Source organism: Myripristis murdjan, chromosome 13 (genome assembly GCF_902150065.1).
Source record: "Myripristis murdjan chromosome 13, fMyrMur1.1, whole genome shotgun sequence".
Lineage (NCBI taxonomy): Eukaryota > Metazoa > Chordata > Actinopteri > Holocentriformes > Holocentridae > Myripristis > Myripristis murdjan.
Window position 1 is genome coordinate 40,940,456 of NC_043992.1, and position 17,185 is coordinate 40,957,640.

General features: G+C 43.2%; 1 protein-coding gene across 1 annotated transcript; it reads right to left on the reverse strand.

The window, feature by feature from the left end:
• Positions 1-292: 292 nt before the first annotated feature.
• LOC115369861 (protein MB21D2) lies at positions 293-14,294 on the reverse strand. The gene is made up of 2 exons (XM_030066561.1): positions 14,026-14,294; positions 293-7,651 (listed from the first exon to the last, which is right to left on the reverse strand). The coding sequence occupies exons 1-2, from the start codon at positions 14,276-14,278 to the stop codon at positions 6,387-6,389; spliced, it is 1,518 nt and encodes a 505-aa protein (XP_029922421.1). The 5' UTR covers positions 14,279-14,294; the 3' UTR covers positions 293-6,386.
• Between the last annotated feature and the right edge of the window lie 2,891 nt (positions 14,295-17,185).

The following is a 17,185-nucleotide window of genomic DNA, read 5'->3' on the forward strand; positions in this document are numbered from 1 at the left end:
CACATGTGATTTAGTTCAGCGAGCAACAGCTGGAAATGGAGAAGTTGATTACAACATTCAGCACTTCCATGCTTGTTGTTGGACTACCTCTAGTGGAGGGGAAGGCTTTGAAGGTCTCACTGTTACTTACTGACTGGAGACCCCTGGTGGTGACGACTAAACACTGCAGGGACAGAACTCATGGCCACGCGGCTTTATTCCCAAAACCAGATTAGGCTTTTGACCAAACAACTTTCCCTGAAGCAGTTTTCTTCAAGATTCTTCAGAACCTTGATGTTTTCGCTTCTTTCTTAAGGTTACAAGTGGGACATTTCACCAAAAAAAAAAAACAAAACAAAACTGTGACCTCTGGAGCATTCCCAAGCAATGTCTCTGTGGGGTTTTAGTCTTCAGGCAGTGCTGGTGCCTGAACAGAACTTTCCTGAACTGTTGCCATGGCAATGGAAATCAAAAAGGGTTGTGGGCAAAGAGCAGCTTGTGCCTATTGCAAATATTGAGAGAATCTGTCAAAAATTACAGCCTCAGCAGGTTTCCATGAAAATCTCTACAGACGTGGCAGGTGCATGACGATCGCAAATCTATAGTCGCCATCGTACCTAATCCAGAGTGTTGAAGCAACTTTCTGGCGCCCCCTAGTGGTGACAATATTTCTCTGGATGAAGTCCAGCAAGCACTGGCCTGGCTGTGCTCGTATTTTAAATAGGGCGGGAATAAACACCTCAAAAACAAAGCTTGCAGAATGACGTCAAAGCGACCTGTCAACCATGTCGCTCACAGTGTGAACAAGCAGTCACTGGGAGGGAAAAACAACCATGTCATTAAAATTTCACATCCAAAGATAAAAAGGGAATGGAACCGGAGGTGAAGTGTTAACCTGATAACAGTGATCAGTGTGTGAAATCAGAAAAATCTGAGCAAACACACAGCAACACATTCCTTGGGCCGCTGCAGCAAAGTGACTGGTCAGACCGGGTGCTAAGGCAGTGAGAGGACGCATTTCATTTCCTGACCTGGACAGACCCATGAGGCCGCTTTTAAACTAACTTTACTGTCACTGAAGTTGAGACCAATGCTGACAAAGAACCATGATAAAAGACAACATTGAAAAAATCTGTTAAGAACACATCCCTTAGTAAATATTATGGGGTGACTCAGCAGGCCATGGTTCACAGCCCATACCTGTAAAACTGAGGGTCCAAATCATGCACTTTGTTGCATTTACCCACTTTTTCTCCACTGTCCACTGATGAAGGTAATAAAGGTAAAACTTCAAAATATGTTTTTTTAATGGAATGTCTACTGTGTTTTAAGTCTTTGCACCTCATTCACAGCAGCATGTCCTTCCATCTCTGCTGTGTTGATAAGATCAAGTTTAGTTTTCCGTTCCGTCAAGTTGAATTCCTCTCTAATCATCCGTGTTCAGTGGAGAAAGAGGACAGGGGAAACCAATACACATGCAACTCTGGCCATGAGCTAGACCTGAACGCGTGTCATTACAAGTACATGGCCCCGCCCCCAGGACATAAAAGGAAACATGGTTTGATCCCTGCAGACACTGAAGTCACAAGATTGGGCCACTCTGATTGGTCCATGATAGGATTCGTTCAAAGGGTTTTGTCTGACATGGAGGCCAGCCATTGGCTCGAGCCAAAAGGGACAGGGCCAGACCGACTGGTTGGCATAGGAACAAACAGGCGGGGCCAGGATTAATTCACTTACAAGTGATTTCAACGGGCAGAGACTGTCCATCATAACTCATCTGCCAGTGACAGAGCGTTCCTCGACAATTACCATTGAACTGATGTGTAGAACAAGCAGGATCAAGCTTTTTGTAACGTGATTTAGGAAGAAAAACTTCCTGAAATAAGTGAATTGAAAGTGAACAGGACCAAGACCTGGAAAGGATTATCAGGCAGGATCTCATGTTACATAACCAGTGCTATTTACAACAGTAGTTACACATAGATGGAAAATAAAGTCATCAACCTCCAACAAACTGCAGCCCTTCAGGTGGCAGCATCTCTGTTTGAAAGCACAGTATATTCAGAAAACTGCACGTTGATTTGAAGACTGACTGATCAGACTGGTGGGCCTGGTAATACACTGAGCTGAGGAACTGATAACTAGCTGACAGCTGTACTAGGCCGCTTCGCATGATGCTAATTTCATGTATTTTAACAACTTTATCACCCAGAAATCCAGGGGTGAAGCAAGTCCCAATGCTTGTGTGTTTACGTTACCAGCGCACCCTAAGAGCTGAGAACTGCGCAAATTAGGTCATTCGGTGTGACTGATAACAGCCGAACAGTAAACATGGAGAGATGTCAAAGCTGTCGTTATGTTCATGATTATTTACTGCTGTGATGCTGCGTTTGGTTGAAGAAGAGAGGTGGAAGTAGAAAATGAGACTAACTCAGAGTCAGAAAAGCAGGAGCTGAAAAGACAAAACTACTCGCAACTGTGAAATGGTGTGTAGTCAGAAACGGAGTCAAACATGAAGTTTTCCCTTAATTACTAGCAAAATAATCTCCTGCTGGGGTGAAGTTTTTATAATTCCCTCCACCAAAGAGGTGAAACCTCCAGCAGGGGCCATGTAATCACCCCTGTCTGCCCATCTACCAGCAGCATAACTCAAAAAGTTCTGGACAAATTTGCATAAAGCTTGACGTGAAGGTTGGTCACGGGCCAGCAAAGAAGGGGTCAAGTTTTCAGGCCAGTCATTTTCAAGAGGGCATGGCTTCACACAAACAATGCTGTATTTACCTAATGTGTCCATTATGAAACCCTGTGGGACAGGTGCTCAAGCACCCACGGTCATGGGCCGACAAAGAGGCCACTGGCCTTCCTGAATAAGCTGGTTTCAAGAAGCCATGGAAATGGGTGGGTCTTCACATAACAGAGCTGTAGTTTGTGTCATTGCTCTATCCTGGTATATATATATATATATATATATATACAAAACAAAAATTTAAAAAAGGTGTTGGTGATGCTGTTGCACCGCTTTGGGATATTCACCCCCCAGGAATTCCAAGGGTACTGCCTTGATCGCAGGAGTGTTTTGGGGTTAGGAACTAAACTCCCAAGGCGAAAAGAGGCTCTTAAAGAGGCCTTCAAAGAGGCCCAGGATCTGTTAGCCCTGTTTCCACTGCAGGAACCAGTGGACTAGGTCTTCAAAAGGGTTCCTGTGTTTGGTGGACAAGTTCCTCTTGGGGTATTCCTGTGAAGATTACCCACCAGTGACTACACTGACATACTGACACTGACATTCTACAGTCACTTGCTCAAGGACACTGCAGCAGGACGGACAACATGCAATCAAACCTGAGACCTTCTGCTTACAGGACATGAGCCCGCCTTTCCAAGTTAAGACTGTTCCAAAGTTTCCTACGTAGCTACAGACAGAGAGGAGCTGCCACCTGAAAGGGCCAAACCAAGTCAATGGTGCATAACGAAATCGATCAAACGGTTTGATAAAGTAGAGCAGCAGGATCAAAAGGAAAAGTAAGAGTCACAGTTCAAAGGTTCAGAACATAGAGAACAAAGAGAAGGTCAAAGTTCATAGAGTTCAGAAGAACAACACATTGATTACATTTCCACCTAGCAAGATCATGTGTGTGGCACTTTGTATGATGTGATAGTGGTGTCAAAACCTGTGTGTGTGTGTGTGTGTGTGTGTCACATACTACTGAATATTGAAGTTCCAGCAAAAACAGCTGAATTAGTGTTAAATCAAATAGAGTTTTAGTGTCTTATGGCCTAAATGCTGTTAATTTCCTTAATATTGATTCCATTGGAGAGTTTTTGTTTCCCATGGTCTGTATAGTTTGTCTCGTTAGAACTTATTTAAATGTGGAATTTTGTGGAATGCCCCATGGCTTAAATACCATCAGCTCAGGGGAAACATTAGTGTGTATGTGCATGTCCGTGTGTGTGCAGTATGTGTAGTACTTCCACTAATTGCACTTGAGGATGAAGATGTGGAGATCACATTGCCGGTCAGATTTCTGCAAGGTTTTTTTTGGCATTTTTCTGGAAATGTCTGGGACTGATCACAATACAAAACAAGACTAGAGCCAAATCACCTTCAATCCAACCAGCTCAGGCTAGACACAGAGGCAAAAAAGTCCCTTCCACTTACTCTTCAGCATAGCCACAATATGTGAGAAACCCTCCACTGCAGTTCTGCGTACAGCGAGGTGCAGCAGAGGCTTGTCAGCAACGAGCATCACCAAGAGGCTTCAAAACAGACGCAATAAAAAGACAGCAGAATGCAAGAAAGCTCATTGAGTTCCCTGGTTACCTCAACATTTAGCACACCATCAGTGCCGGAACTGAATCTGTCATCGTAAGTTTTGACCAATGAGACTGCTTGTATGAAACGTGCCGTTGTCTAACAGGCTGGATAAGACAAACTTTTCCTATCAAATACTCATGTTCTTCTTTTTTCCCCATGTTCTGAAAGAAAATCCACTTCCTGAGTTGGTTGAATTGAGGGAGAATTTGATCCTTGACACCTAAAAACAAATAAACGAGCTGCACAGAAAATATCAAACAGGTTAGAAAACACATTAGGTCATTAAAATACAGTTAAGCTTATTCAAGTGTGTTCACTTTCGATAAAACAAACAAAAAAAATGGAGGAAAAGTGGTAGGAAAAAGTGGAAAAAGACACCAGTGATATCAGGTCTAGGGGAATACTGTGTAGCCCTTTACTTTTAAATGGTCATAATCCAGCAATTTAGCCTAAATTTAAAACAATGGAAAAGTTGTGGAAGGATATAAGATACCCGAGTCTCTTGGTTCGATCATTAAGGTATATTTACCTTAATAGATCCTCCTACGGGGAAATTCAAGAATGAACGGATGAACTTTTCTTGATCATCAACTGCCTGATGACCGTGACATGGAAAGCATCCAGAATATCTCCAGGTAAAGCTGCACATGCAAAAGTGGCTTTCGCTTTGTCTGGTAAGTACATTATGTAGGGAGATTTATGTTCTTACACAATATTATTGTCTACTAAATACCTTTCCACTGGTTAATTCCCATTCAAAACACTAATATGGCCACTTGTAAGTAAAGAGCTACCAATATTCCACCTCTATAGATATGATACATCACTTCAGAATCCACCTCAGACAAACACAACATCAATGATCAAGAAAAAAAACGAGTGTTTTTACATTCTGTGCAAAATAAGACTAAAGTAGTCCACATACCCGTCACTCTCTCTGTTAAGCTATCGATTAGTCTGTGTTTCACACTTCCCTTCAGTCATTTCTTCATCTATTTACAGTTAGTTCTAGGGTATTAGTACCATCAACCTCCCCTAAAGGGACTAAGACATTCCTCAAAAGGGACAATCCACCCTGAAACAGAATTTACTCATTGTTATTCCCGTGTTTCAATAATTGATACCAACTGGCATCCCCACCTCCAAGTCCTGTAAATTGCTGCTGATCAGGTTCTGTGACTCTTTTCAATGATGTGTAACATAATTTCTGCTCTAAATTCTTTACCATCTCTATTGAAACATTTCGGTCTTTTATTGAATTTGATGAATTTATTGAATTGAATGTCCCAGGTCTTCTTTTGGCTATGTTCACCTGGCACTTCTGATTATAAACATGTTACAGGAGTCTTTATGGAGTCTTTATTTCTTCAATGGTACTAGCTTGATGTAAACTGGATCAGCTAAACAAAATGCTGTGAAAAGAGTCAGATTTTTTCACAAGTTGTTGGATTGGAAGTTGTTGATCCCTGACAGTCAGATTAAATCTGGCTATTTAATAGCATAAATGTTTGTTGGATTCTGTATACTTACAAATGCTAAATGGAAAATCTGAATCAGCGCTACACTATTTTGACCCAAACCAATCACCCCCTCATCATTTTATCAGCTAACATGATGTTTTGAACAGGAATCCAAGCGATGGCTGCTTACTTGCTATGGTACCTTAACTTTAGATAAACTAAAATGCCACAAAGTGTTTGGCTGGTATTTAGTGGTAATGTTCCAGCCTGGTGAAAGGGAATAACATGAATTCCATTTCAAGGGGGATTTTCGCCTTCACCTTCACTTTAAAAGCAGAGCCTGTCACTAATCTGCTGTCTAGTAAAAAGGCATTCAGCAGGTAAAAAACACAGGGCACGCAGTGAGGAAGTAAGGAAAGAAGGCAGGAATGAAGGGAGGAAAGAAGGGAAATATAAAAATAACCAAGTGGCAGACACAACTAGACGGTCACCTGACTTCACTCTGTGGCAAAGAAACATAAAAAATAAAAAAATAAAGAACAATTCCAAAGATTAAAAAGAGGAGGGTTCAAAGAGGAGGAAGGACAGGAAGAGAAAGAGGTGGAAGGTAGGTAGGGAGAACGATTCCAGTCTCAGAAGAACTTGTCATCGATGCGAAAGTGTGGCCGTGTGACGTCGTCCGGGTTGATGAAGACCGAGATGGATTTTCCAGGGTTCTCGGTGACAAGCTGCTGCAGCTTCTTGGCCAGCCGGTCATCAGGCTGGTTCTCTCCACCGGCATCGGACTGCGGCGACGGCAGGTTGTTGGCGCTGCCTCGCCACTGCAGTTCCATGGTCAGCCTGTTGGCCGCTTTGGCGTGCTCGATGGTGGTGCGCAGGTGCTCGGCCGGGTCAGAGCGCACGGAGGAGAGTTTGCGGGCGTGGAGCATGGCCGTCTCGTCTGACAGGTGCTCCAGCATGTTGCACTGCGGGATGAAGTAATTGGGACACATCTTGTTGACAAGGCAGTGCTGCAGGTCGTCGATCAGCCCCAGCAGGAAGTGGGCAGAGAAGTCGTCCTGGGCCAGGTAGTTGGCAGGTAAGCGGTCGCAGGCCCACAGCATCATGCTGCGCAGGTGGTAGGGGCTGATGGCCTTGGGGCGCGACAGTAATTTGATAATAATTGCTTTGCAGGCCTGGTAGGCCTGCATTAGACTGGACGAGATGCACTTCTTGAGCTGTACCTCGCTGCGGGCGAATGACAGCCGCCACTCGTTCTCCTTGCGGCCCTTGAAGGAGCAGGCGGGGACAAGGTAGAACCCACTGATGACCTCCTCCTCTGTAATCTTCCCATCCCAGAAGTGGTTCTCCATCAGCCAACTCTGAGCCACAGCGGGCCAGCCTTTGAACGAAACGACAGGCACAATGTCATACAGCATGCGGCTGCTGCCTACACCCAGGATTACAGAGATGATGGTGCCGTTCCTCTCCACCTTCTCCACCCGTGGCATCCCTCTCTGTGGCTTCTTCTGCACCTCCAGGAGCACCAGGGAAATGGACTGGTAGAACCAGTCGGCCACCAGTGTCGGCGAAAAGAAGTAGTTGGTGGCTCCGTTGATGTGGTCGACAATGGTGCAGCAGTCCTTCCACTTGTTGATAGTTCCTTCATCAAAGAGGCGCAGGCTGAGCCAGGAGTGGCACAAGGCTGAGTGCCTCATGTCCAGGGTCACCGGCTGGTTGCGGTCGTGCAATTTCAGCGCCGGGACCAGCAGGGTGAAGTCCATGTCGTAGTCGGTCCCACGGGCGTAAACACTCAGCTCATCCAGGTCCATGTCGACCACGCCCTCCCGAACGCCTCCTGACAGCAACAGGTACTCGTTGGCCACCGGCAGCTTCTGGTCCAGCTTCTGAACCATACCTGGAGGGGGAGAACAGTCACCATAAGGCAAAGAACTCAATTTAGCTCATGATAATGGGAATCTATGTTTTAGAGATGCTGACTTAGTGACAAACACAAACTCTGTCACACTCAGGAATGTCTGCTTCTGGACTATAACAGAGGCACAGAAAGGCAGACAGGAGGAAAAGATGATTTCTGGGTGTGTGCTCCTTGGTTTGATCATTGTGTTGTTTATAACTGTTTTTTTCTAGAATTGGGCGGTATCAAAATATTAGTTACCACTAGAACTTCCTCATATTTTACCGACGTCCCAACTCAAATGCAGACAGCACCTGACCACACCCATGCAAGCAGGGAAAATCAGCCACCCAAGCAGTGTGGAAAGACACACCCTCACCAGGTGGAGCTACTCTAGGTTGTTAAACCTAAGGTGTACAGTTCACCTCATTGAATGTTTGCTTCTTTGCATGTTGGCTGCAAGACATGCATGTCCTGTGAGACATGCATGTCCTGCAAGTGTGCCTTTTAGTAGTTTTGACTATAAATTTAGAATTCAAATGTGTGCATTGGCAAAATCCAATTTGTGCTGGTACACCAGACATCAAGCAGCTGAGCATCCACATACGGGAAGCAGCTGCTGATTTTCTTGCTGTGGTGTCTAGATGTCAGCATCAACACTGTGCAGCAACAGCACTTTAACAAATGGACTTTTTAAAGGCTGTGCAGTTTCACTCACAACAGTCATGCTGAGCCCGTCCCACGGCCAAAGCTAATGTATTGTTTGTGTGCATGTGGTTTCTTCTGGTGTATTTCATCACTTCCATGGAGCCTCAGATCCATAGACAGCCATGGATCAAAAAGCAAGAGCCAATATGTACTTCTATTACAACTATTAACGATGATAAGCCTGAGTATAATCACTCGGTGCTATTCCCTTTCACAAAGACATCCAAACCCTATTGTATTGGATTACATAAGATTTTTCAGATTGAGTTAATGGCCTGAATAGTTTCTACTCAAACAGTTTCTAGACCATATTTGTTAGAGAAAAGTTAACGCAAGACATTAAAAACTGCTATTAAATGACAATATTGTGACCTAATCTGTTTTCTTCACCTGTGAAAATGTTCTTAATTGTGTTTGTATGTATCACTGTTATGTCTTCATGTTTTAACTGGTGTAAAAACCATTTTCTGTATCACAAATAAAGAAGAACAAGAGAGAAGAGTTTCTACGTTTTTTGTTTTTTTTTTTGAGCAAGATTACTTGGTTTTCAGCTGTCATGGTTCCTGCTGATGTTTGCATGACTTAATTTTATATCGGTAGGTACATATTTCATTATTAATTTGTGACTGGTCATCCATCAGTCAACAGCAGACAGACCAGTGTGCAAATCTGTCCACTAGATGGTGGTACATCACCACTCGGCTTTGATCTGCCACATGTAAGGGTTTGATGCACAATTTAAAAAATGAAAATTATACAATACATGGTACAGTATGAATTATTATTGACTTTAGATAAATTGTGCATTAAAGGCTAAGTTTCCATCCACTGAGTCTTGTAAGAGTTCCCTCACTACATTTATCTGCCAGCTGGAGTTAACAGCTCCTTTACAGAAGAAGCTTTTCCTTGCAGAACATCAGATGTGCTGCATTTGTTAGAGTGTAAATTAATAGTATTTGTAACAGTTAGAGCAACAACATAAAAATACGCCTTACAAGTTAATGCATCAATAATTTAACACTCTGACAGGACCCGTTGTTGACATTTTACTGGGAGTACTGGTGCACTTCCACTGAAGGCACATGAAGGAACGCAGGAACAGCTTTACCATATAACACCACCTCGGACTTCAGACAAATCATGTCAGTTCTTTATTCAGCCGTCAGAAACTAAAAGGAAGTAAAAGTTGGATTGCTGTGAAACCTTTTAAGTGAGTGTTCACACATCAGATGTGAACGTTCTCGCTCTCTCGGAGCTGTGAAACAGACTGCATCGACTCTCCGCTGATCTTTATTTTCCTAAAGGCCTGTGAACAACAGCTTTCACAAGCATTTAACCCTTTGAAAGCTGAGCTAGTTGGCTTGATTTCTTTCGTAAACAAGGGGAAAAGGCAATGAGCAGCTTAACAACAAATGAAATTTTAAACATTTAATTATAATAATTATAAAAATGTTTTTTCTGGATTTTTTTTTTCTTTTTTTGATAATTTTCTGATTTTCTTGTTTTTGGCACCAAAACATTTTACAAGAAATTTGTCAAAGAAATTATAAGAAATTTTAGATAAAATTAGATAAAAGATTACTGTATGTTCTATTATTTTCCATTTCATGATAAATTAAATATATTATTTAATAATATTGATAATAATAATACTTGTAATACTACAACTACTACCACTAATAACATTAATAATAATAATAATGATAACAATAGTAGCAATAACAATATAACAATAACAACAATAACTTTGCCGTGTTTTGTTCACACTCTGAAGATGTACTGCTGGTCTTCAAATTTTATATTTTTTTAAGTGCTTTTTTTATTTATTTATTTATTTATTTTTTACTTTACACTCACTGGCCACTTTATTACATGCATGTAGGCCTGCAGACATGGTCAAGAAACGTGTATGTGTGTGTGTGCATGTGTGTGTGTGTGTGAGAGAGTATAAAGGGGATTTGAGAGTGGTGTGTGGGTGTGTGAATGTTTTAATCTGCTGCTGGAGGAGATCCAGTTTTGAAAATGAGACTCCCCGTCTGCGCGCGCACACACACACACACACACACACACACACACACACACACACACACACACACACACACACACACAGACACCATGTGGCGGTGTCCCGAGGCCTGGCAGATGAAATCCCTCATGGTTACAGTTTCAGCCCTCCTCTCAGGCCGCTGCAGACGATTCGTTAATTAAACGGTTTGACCAACGACCAAACCTCCACAAACAGAGATGCACATGTTTTACAAACAACAGGGAGGGGTTTTAATGTTGTTGTTTTTAAATGTAGAGGCTAAAACGCAGTGCCCTCTCTTATCCTGCTCATCCCTTCAAAATAAAAGTGTGTTTCTCTCCCAAACTGAGATCCCGTTGGTTGATCCTTCCCTGCGCCGAGGCCCAGCATCAACAAATCGGCACCCAAGTATTGATACAGTACACAGTATCATCACTTTAAAGCAATCATTAATATAAAAAAAGGATTAGAAATCAAATTGCAAATAAATAATCACGATACTTAAGTAAATTAATCAAACCGGGCACTAAATCAAGCGCAGCCGACCCGTTTCCACTGAGCGTTTTGGTGGAGCATCACCTGGTGCCGTGTGTCCAGGTGATGCTCCCCGCCGCCTCCCCACCTCCGGCAGGTGAGGAGGGCAAAAAGAAAGAAAGGGAGAAGGCACATGCTCCAGTTAGCATATGGGCTCTGTCCAGTCATTCGTTTGTGCAGGCTGACGTGCGTTCAACATGGAAAACACCCCGTCTGAACCATGTGCCATTACCTAGACATGAACATGTGTGAGATTAATATCTCAAAAGGAACACGATGTGGACAATATCAAATTTAGGGAGAGCCTACGACACTGATTGATCTGTTCTGATTAATAAATACATTGTGAAATAAAATTCAAATATTGTTGAAGCACTGTGTCGAAGCAGAGGTTGCAGTAAAACGTTTGATTTTAATTTCTTTGGATTTATTTTAATGCAGAATATACCAGTGACCAGTCTGATATGATCAATAAAATGCTCTGTAAAGTAACTGCATTTTCTGCATCCATTTGGTATTATTATGACGTTGTTTTTCTGAAGAATGCCAAATTTTCACACCTTGACATTTATGGAATAAACATTTTATTATGCCTGCTCTTATTGTGAAGGCCCCACTGGCAGACGCAGACATAAAAGACGATGTTTTCCAAAATGTACACGTTCACTGGGCCAAACAAGGAAACCATATTTATGTTTTTTTTGTTTTGTTTTGTTTTGTTTTGTTTTTTCAAATAAAACTGTTCCCACCTGGTATTAAAAACTGTCCTGAGACACCTGAATACAGGCAGACAGCTGTCAGGCCGTCCGTACACACCTGGCATGCACACGCGTCTCACCTGCCCACCTGTGTTCAGACCTCACTTTCACGCCCTATGTGCAAATACACACATATCAGAGAGAGAGAGAGAGAGAGAGAGAGAGAGAGAGAGAGAGAGACCGTAAAATACAGTTCAGGTATCTGCAGGTATTTAAGAAAAAGGACGTCCTCTCTCACTGCAGCCTCATTTTACTGCAGCTGTCAATCACTGAAGACGTGTTTCCCATCTGTTACAGACCGGACCCGATCACCTTCAGCTCAGATTATGGAATTATTCCAGCAGCCCCGAGAGAGTTCTCCATGCCGGAGGATAAATCACTCTGTAATATCTCTGTGGAGTAACTTTATCGCGTCTGGAGTTAGAAAGAAGACTTCCCAAAATGCCTTATGTCTTATTAAATGCAGCTGAGCAGCTCCTCCTGCAGCGCCCCCTGCAGGCAGACAGTTTGTGTGTTACTTCATGAAGCAGCTGCTCTTCACTTTGATCTGATCCATCAGCTGACAGTCCAGCTGCTGGCAGGAGGCACACAGGAGAGTTTCTCTGTGTCGGGGCATCGGGCTGGACCACAGCTGAGGACAGAGGACGGCAGGTGAGTGGGCGGGGCTTCAGTCCGTCCTGGGTCACCTGTCTGTTTACACCTCTGATGCCATGTGGACACCCAGGCGTCCCAGGCCTCCAATGCGTCCTGAGATCAGATCACTCAGGACACATTGAGGACACACGGCTGCTGTTTACACCTGAGCTGAGAGCTGCCAGCTGGTGATTGGTTCACACAGGATGGATGTTTCTACCAGGTGGGAACACGTCTGTAAGACTGACCTGGATGTTGCTCTGCCTGAGAAAATCCTGACAACAGCCATAACCAGGGCAAACTGGACCTGTTTCACATATCGGCAGGTCATACTGGCTCTTCATTTCAGTCCCATGCTGATGTTTCATTTCTAAAGCCAGTGTCTGCCAATGCTGATGTCATGATGATGTCATGCCAATATTACCATGCATCCCTAGAAAAAACATGAATCTGGTGCAAGCAAGAGGGGAAAAAGAAACAAAAGAAGAAGAAGCAGGTAGAGCATCACTGGAAGGTGGGGATGTTGTTCAACTTTGTGCAGATTTTCCACTTCAGCTCAGAGAGTCCAGCTCTGTGTGCAGGCTGGGTCAGGGTCAGGGTCAGGGTCAGGGTCAGAGGCCCAGGCTCTGTGTGCAGGCTGGGTCAGGGTCAGGGTCAGGGTCAGGGTCAGAGGCCCAGGCTCTGTGTGCAGGCTGGGTCAGGGTCAGGGTCAGGGTCAGGGTCAGGGTCAGGGTCAGGGTCCAGCTCTGTGTGCAGGCTGGGTCAGGGTCAGGGTCAGGGTCAGGGTCCAGCTCTGTGTGCAGGCTGGGTCAGGGTCAGGGTCAGGGTCAGGATCAGAGGCCCAGGCTCTGTGTGCAGGCTGGGTCAGGGTCAGGGTCAGGGTCAGGGGCCCAGGCTCTGTGTGCAGGCTGGGTCAGGGTCATTAAATGTCCTGTTAACACCTTTACCTGCTCTCTTCATTCACCTCTGAAACAGGGCGGCCGCAGTTTGGGGCCCTAAACACACAGGGGTCTGGCTGCTAGTTTTCTTTTCATTTTCCAGGTTGACGTTTTTATCTGTTGTTGATTTTTTTTCGTTGTTATCAGTTGATGACCTAATTTATTTTTTAATTCAGATGTTTTTCATTCTATTAATAAAGATAGTGATGTTAAATGGCATTTTGTTATGCACTGATTTTGTATCTGTTGTACACCTGGCGGGTTGGAGGAGCGCACCCTGGGGGGCCTCAGGACAGAATCTGCTTGGGGCCCCAGTTCCGCTCTGGCAGTATGATATATGATAAATGATAAATGACATGACTGTGGGCTGAGACTTATTTGAAACTCAAAGTGCAGCAAAAGTCAAAATTAAGCATTCTTCAAAAAAACAGCATAATAATAATAACAGCCTACCACCTGCAGACACAAAATGCAATTACCTCACCAGGTGTTTTATTGATCAGAACAGACCGATCAGTGTCTCGGGCCAACACTAAATGTGATATCGGCCATGTCGTTGACTTTGGAAATGTAAATATCACGCATGTTCATAACTAGATAACAATATGATGACGGTATGTGTTGCTCAGCTTTAGAGAACACCCGCAGGGCTCCTACCGACACATGCTGGAGGGGGTTTCTACTCATCTGTGCACGACGCAGACCGACAGAGAGACAGACAGGCGGGCAGAGAGACAGACAGGCGGGCAGAGAGACAGACAGGCAGCCGCTCCTCACCCAGCATGGAGAAGATGAAGTCCTTGGCCGTGTGGATCTCCAGGGCCCGCTGGTCGTCGTACTCCCGCTGGTCGTGCTTGCTGAACTCCTGGATGAGGCGGTTCAGGTCCTCCATGCGGGCCCCGGACCTGAAGTCGAGCTCCGGGAAGCCGTGCGGGGCTCTACCGCCGGCCGAGGCGCTGGGGGTGGCGGTGGGGCTGCTGCCCAGGCTGCTCACCGAGCCAGCCCGACTGGAGAGAGCAGGGGCCGCCATGTTGTCCACCACGGAGTGTCTGCTGCTCCCGCACGGCAGCACGCGCCACTTCCGGCCGCCGCTTTCACAACAAAGGCGCGGGGTCCGGGGCTTTTATTTTTAATTAATTATTTCTTTAAAATGCATTTGCTTGTTTGTGTAGTTATTTATTTATTTATATTTATTTAGCTTTAATTTATTTACTTTTTTGGTTATTCATGTGTTATTCATTCGTTCGTGCATTAATCCATTTGTTTAGTCATCCCTTTATATGCTCATTTGTTTGTTTGTTTGTTTGTTTGTTTTTTTGTTCATTCGTTGAATAGTTCAAAGTGCGACATTTGTTTACATGTGATTTTCTTGGTCTGTGGTCACTGTGGCATCTCTTAACCTACAGTAATTGAGGTATCAGTGTATTTTTTTTTTTTTTTCAAAATTTAATACAATTTTTTGTACAAAAAAATTGTACAAAACATTTTTTGCACAGTGCAAATGTCTGTACCCTATTACTTAGATAAGTAACATTTACTAAAAGAAAATAGTAATAATAGCATAAACATAATAATAATAACAACAACTGTTATAATAATAATGATATAAAAGTAAAAAGCAAATAATTATCAGTTTGAAGTCATTCTTTTTTTCACCCATGAATTGTCATATGTATAGAAAATCCTGCCAAAAGGAGCAGGTAAACAGCAGTGAGAGCTGGGAGCAGAAATTAAACAATCACGGCAGACAAAAATAGAACTTCCGGTTCCAACTTTCAAAATAAATTCCTTATTGACAATATTGTGATAACGTTTGAAAATAAATCGAATTATGAATGAACAAACCTTATTGATCCATTCGCGGCAAAACTCCTAATCATATACGATATACCACAGTGTTATGAGCAGTATGTTGCCTAATAAGAAAAACATCAATGTTGCATGTAATATCAAATTAGAAGAAAATACGTTACAATAGCCCATGTGGGCTTCTTATGCAGAGTGAGTTAAGGTGCGATGATGTGGGATATAAAATAGTGGTGTTCAATATGGGGTCCAGGCACCCCTAGGGGACCCTGAGGGTCTTCCAGGGGTCCACAGCAATGGTTAAACGCTTGTTTGTATGTTTATACACTGATTTCACACTTCTTCTGTTTTATTATTTTATTCTGTTCTTTTATAAATTTGTTTTGTTTTTATGTTCTCCCCTGTTTTTACATATTTAACTTTTATTTTGCTTTTTACTTCATTGTGAAGCGCTTTGGGTTACACCCCGTGTGTGAAAGATGGCTGCATAATTTACAAACACAGATATACACTATATTACCAAAAGTATTCGCTCACATGCCTTTACTCTTACTATGAACTGAAGTGCCATCCCATTCCTAACCCATAGAGTTCAATATGATGTCGGTCCACCTTTTGCAGCTATTACAGCTTCAACTGTTCTGGGAAGACTGTCCACAAGGTTGAGGAGAGTGTTTATAGGAATTTTTGACCATTCTTCCAAAAGCGCATTGGTGAGGTCACACACTGATGTTGGTCGAGAAGGCCTCGACCAAGGTCTCCACTGCTCTAGAGGCCAGTGGTGGCGTGCTTTACACCATTGCATCCGACGCTTTGCATTGCACTTGGTGATGTGTGGCTTGGCTGCAGCTGCTCGGCCATGGAAACCCATTCCATGAAGCTCTCTGCGTATTGTACTTGGGCTAATCTGAAGGTCACATGAAGTTTGTAGCTCTGTAGCAATTGACTGTGCAGAAAGTCGGCGACCTCTTTGCACTATGCGCTTCAGCATCCGCTGACCCCTCTCCGTCACTTTACGTGGCCTACCACTTCGTGGCTGAGTTGCTGTTGTTCCCAAACGCTTCCATTTTGTTATAATAGAGCTGACAGTTGACTGTGGAATATTTAGGAGCGAGGAAATTTCACGACTGGATTTGTTGCACAGGTGGCATCCTATGACAGTTCCACGCTGGAATTCACTGAGCTCCTGAGAGCGGCCCATTCTTTCACAAATGTCTTGTTTCACAGTCTGCATGCCTGAGTGCTTGATTTTATACACCTGTGGCCAGGCCAAGTGATTAGGACACCTGATTCTGATCATTTGAATGGGTGAGCGAATACTTTTGGTAATATAGTGTATGTAGATATAGATATAGGTGTATGTATAGACATATAGGTATATAAACAATTTATTTTCCTGAGTGTATTTTTATCAGCTTTGTGTTGTAATGTCACTTGGTATTTGTTTTAAAAGCTTAAACAAGGACGTAGTAGTAGTAGTAATAGTAGTAGTAGTTCTTGTTCCTGAGGGTATGGGAAGAAGAGATGTGAAATACCTCTTAAGGATATTGCTCACGGCGGTATTAAAATGCATAACTGTCAGATGGTTAAAGCCAGATCCTCCTTCTTATAATGGGTGGATTCAGAAAATATGGGATATTTACCAGATGGAGCAAATCACATACTCATTAAGACTCCAAAAATCTGTCTTTATTAAACGATGGAAACCTGTCATAGCTCTGCTAATACAATAAGTCTGTGGCCTAACACTCCTGGCCTAGTAATGAGTACATTAGCACCTCACACCATGTCTTTTGATACCTAGAGTGGAATTTCTTTTTTATTCTCTCTCTCTCTCTCTCTTTCTATTATTATTATTATTATGCTCTCTTGCACAATTCTTGATTATAAGTGTTAAGATTATGTGCAGCTGTGAAAGGGGTAAAAAATGTAAATGAAGGGAAATGTATATGTCATGTTACCATTGTGGGAAAAAAAAATCAATAAAAATTAAATTAAAAAAAAAAAAAAAAAAAAAAAAAAAGCTGTTGCTGTTGCAGGAGAGCGTGCATCACTGTCACCGGAGCTGAACGTGCAGTACCTCCTGCGGCCTGTAGGGGTCTCTCTTTCCTTCCTACTGAGCGTCGCAGCC